Source organism: Diaphorina citri, unplaced genomic scaffold (assembly GCF_000475195.1).
Source record: "Diaphorina citri unplaced genomic scaffold, Diaci psyllid genome assembly version 1.1 scaffold527, whole genome shotgun sequence".
Taxonomy (NCBI): Eukaryota; Metazoa; Arthropoda; class Insecta; order Hemiptera; family Psyllidae; genus Diaphorina; species Diaphorina citri.
In genome coordinates, this window is record NW_007377961.1 from 96,836 (window position 1) to 98,452 (window position 1,617).

Below are 1,617 nucleotides of genomic sequence, written 5' to 3' on the forward strand. Positions count from 1 at the left end.
GTTTGATGTAAAAAGGGTAAATTTTTCTGTCTCATCACGGCTCCATACTTAAATTTTTATTAACCATAAAAAAAAAAAAAAAAAAAAAAAAAAACTTGGAAGTCAGTCTTTTATCCTACATCAATGGTCTATCAACAGTAACAACTGTTTTGCAGTATCAAAAGAATTGACAAAAGAATTTACAGCACCTACCTATTTACAAAAAGCTTGAAATGACGGATAGTAGGTAATGAGCCTACTATCCGTGTTGAATGATGAGGAAATTAAAAATACCTATTGATGGAAATTGTTTAACCAGTTTTACACAATATCCGGTAGCAAGAAATCAATATTCATTACGAAATTTATTTGTAGGTACCTATTCGATGATAAACAATGAAGTTATTACCGATGATATTCAATTATTAAAATTGCTAATTGCAATAATGAAAATGAACTGCATTCTCTTCAGAGATATTGGAAATAGAATAGATACTTTCCGACAGATTCTAAACAAATCGATTAAATTAGGTAACAAGATGTACGGAATGCTTTTATCAGAATACTGGGATACTTAGGTAGTTTTCAAAACATTCAGAGAAGTTATTTGTCGATTTGCCTTTGAAATCTTCGAATTGGGTCCATCCAGTATGAAAATAAAATGCATAATCGTCCTGCCAAACAAATGACATAATCACTAATGATACCTATGATAGAATTACAAATGACAATAGAAAGAAAGCAACCAGACTCGTAAAAACGACTGAGGTCAAGAACGCAATAGTTAACTATTAACAAAGAATAGTCTAACAGTTATTCATACATTGCATTTATCATAGTTAAAACAGTCACAATTGAATTTATTTTATTTCACAATAGAATTTAGTTCAAACTTCTGAACCTTTACAAATTTTATGTCTAGTCGTTGAGAGTATTATTTTGACAACTATATACAACTCTCTTGCATTCTATGCAGTGCAGTCACCACTTCAGGTCCTTTGAGTATTTGAATTGGGCTATCCTGAAACAGAATAAAAATCCAAACGGCTTATTAGGACTAAATCGAGAATAGCTAGTGAGGAGTTAAAGTTTTTTGGGCTCTGGGCTTCACTGCTTGGATTTCGGAGAGGATGTAGGTATTGCAGGTACTCAGCTTCAAGATGTGACAAATGAGTGCTACTTGTAAGAAATTAGCGATCAGTATAGCGAGGTTAACGTATAGGTAGAAAGCAAGTCAAAATTACGAGCCTCTCCAGAGAACTTAGTTTCATTAAGTTACCATATAAATCTCATAATGTAAAGATTCATGATAATCCTTTCAAAAATTTTATAAGTAAGTATGACTCAAATTCAGAGCTACGTTTGAAAGCTCAAAATTATATTCATACCTACGTTAACTTTTTCGTTGTTGAATTTTCAAATTATCTTCAACCCTTGAGCTCCACAAGTGATAAGAAAAATAGCAATTTTAAATTAATTTTAATTTTTAAGGAAATGTGACCAGTGACCATATCATTGAAGCCTCCAAAAATTCATGGCGCCTCCGTCATTGAGGCGTTCTATTTTTACAGGTTTGTGTTTTTATTTATGTAGGGTACATCTTTGACGAAGATTTTTTTTTTTTTTTCAAAGTACCCT

The 1,617-nt window shown here is 31.7% G+C and overlaps 1 protein-coding gene across 1 annotated transcript in view; it reads right to left on the bottom strand.

Annotated features, from left to right (window-relative positions):
• Positions 1-895: 895 nt before the first annotated feature.
• The window catches only part of LOC103509762 (B-cell receptor CD22-like), a 60,068-nt gene continuing 59,346 nt past the window's right edge, over positions 896-1,617 (bottom strand). Inside the window, exon 12 of the mRNA XM_026824031.1 lies at positions 896-1,000. Within this exon, the coding sequence (XP_026679832.1) occupies positions 926-1,000 (75 nt within the window). The 3' untranslated portion in view covers positions 896-925. The remainder of the gene's footprint in view (positions 1,001-1,617) is intronic.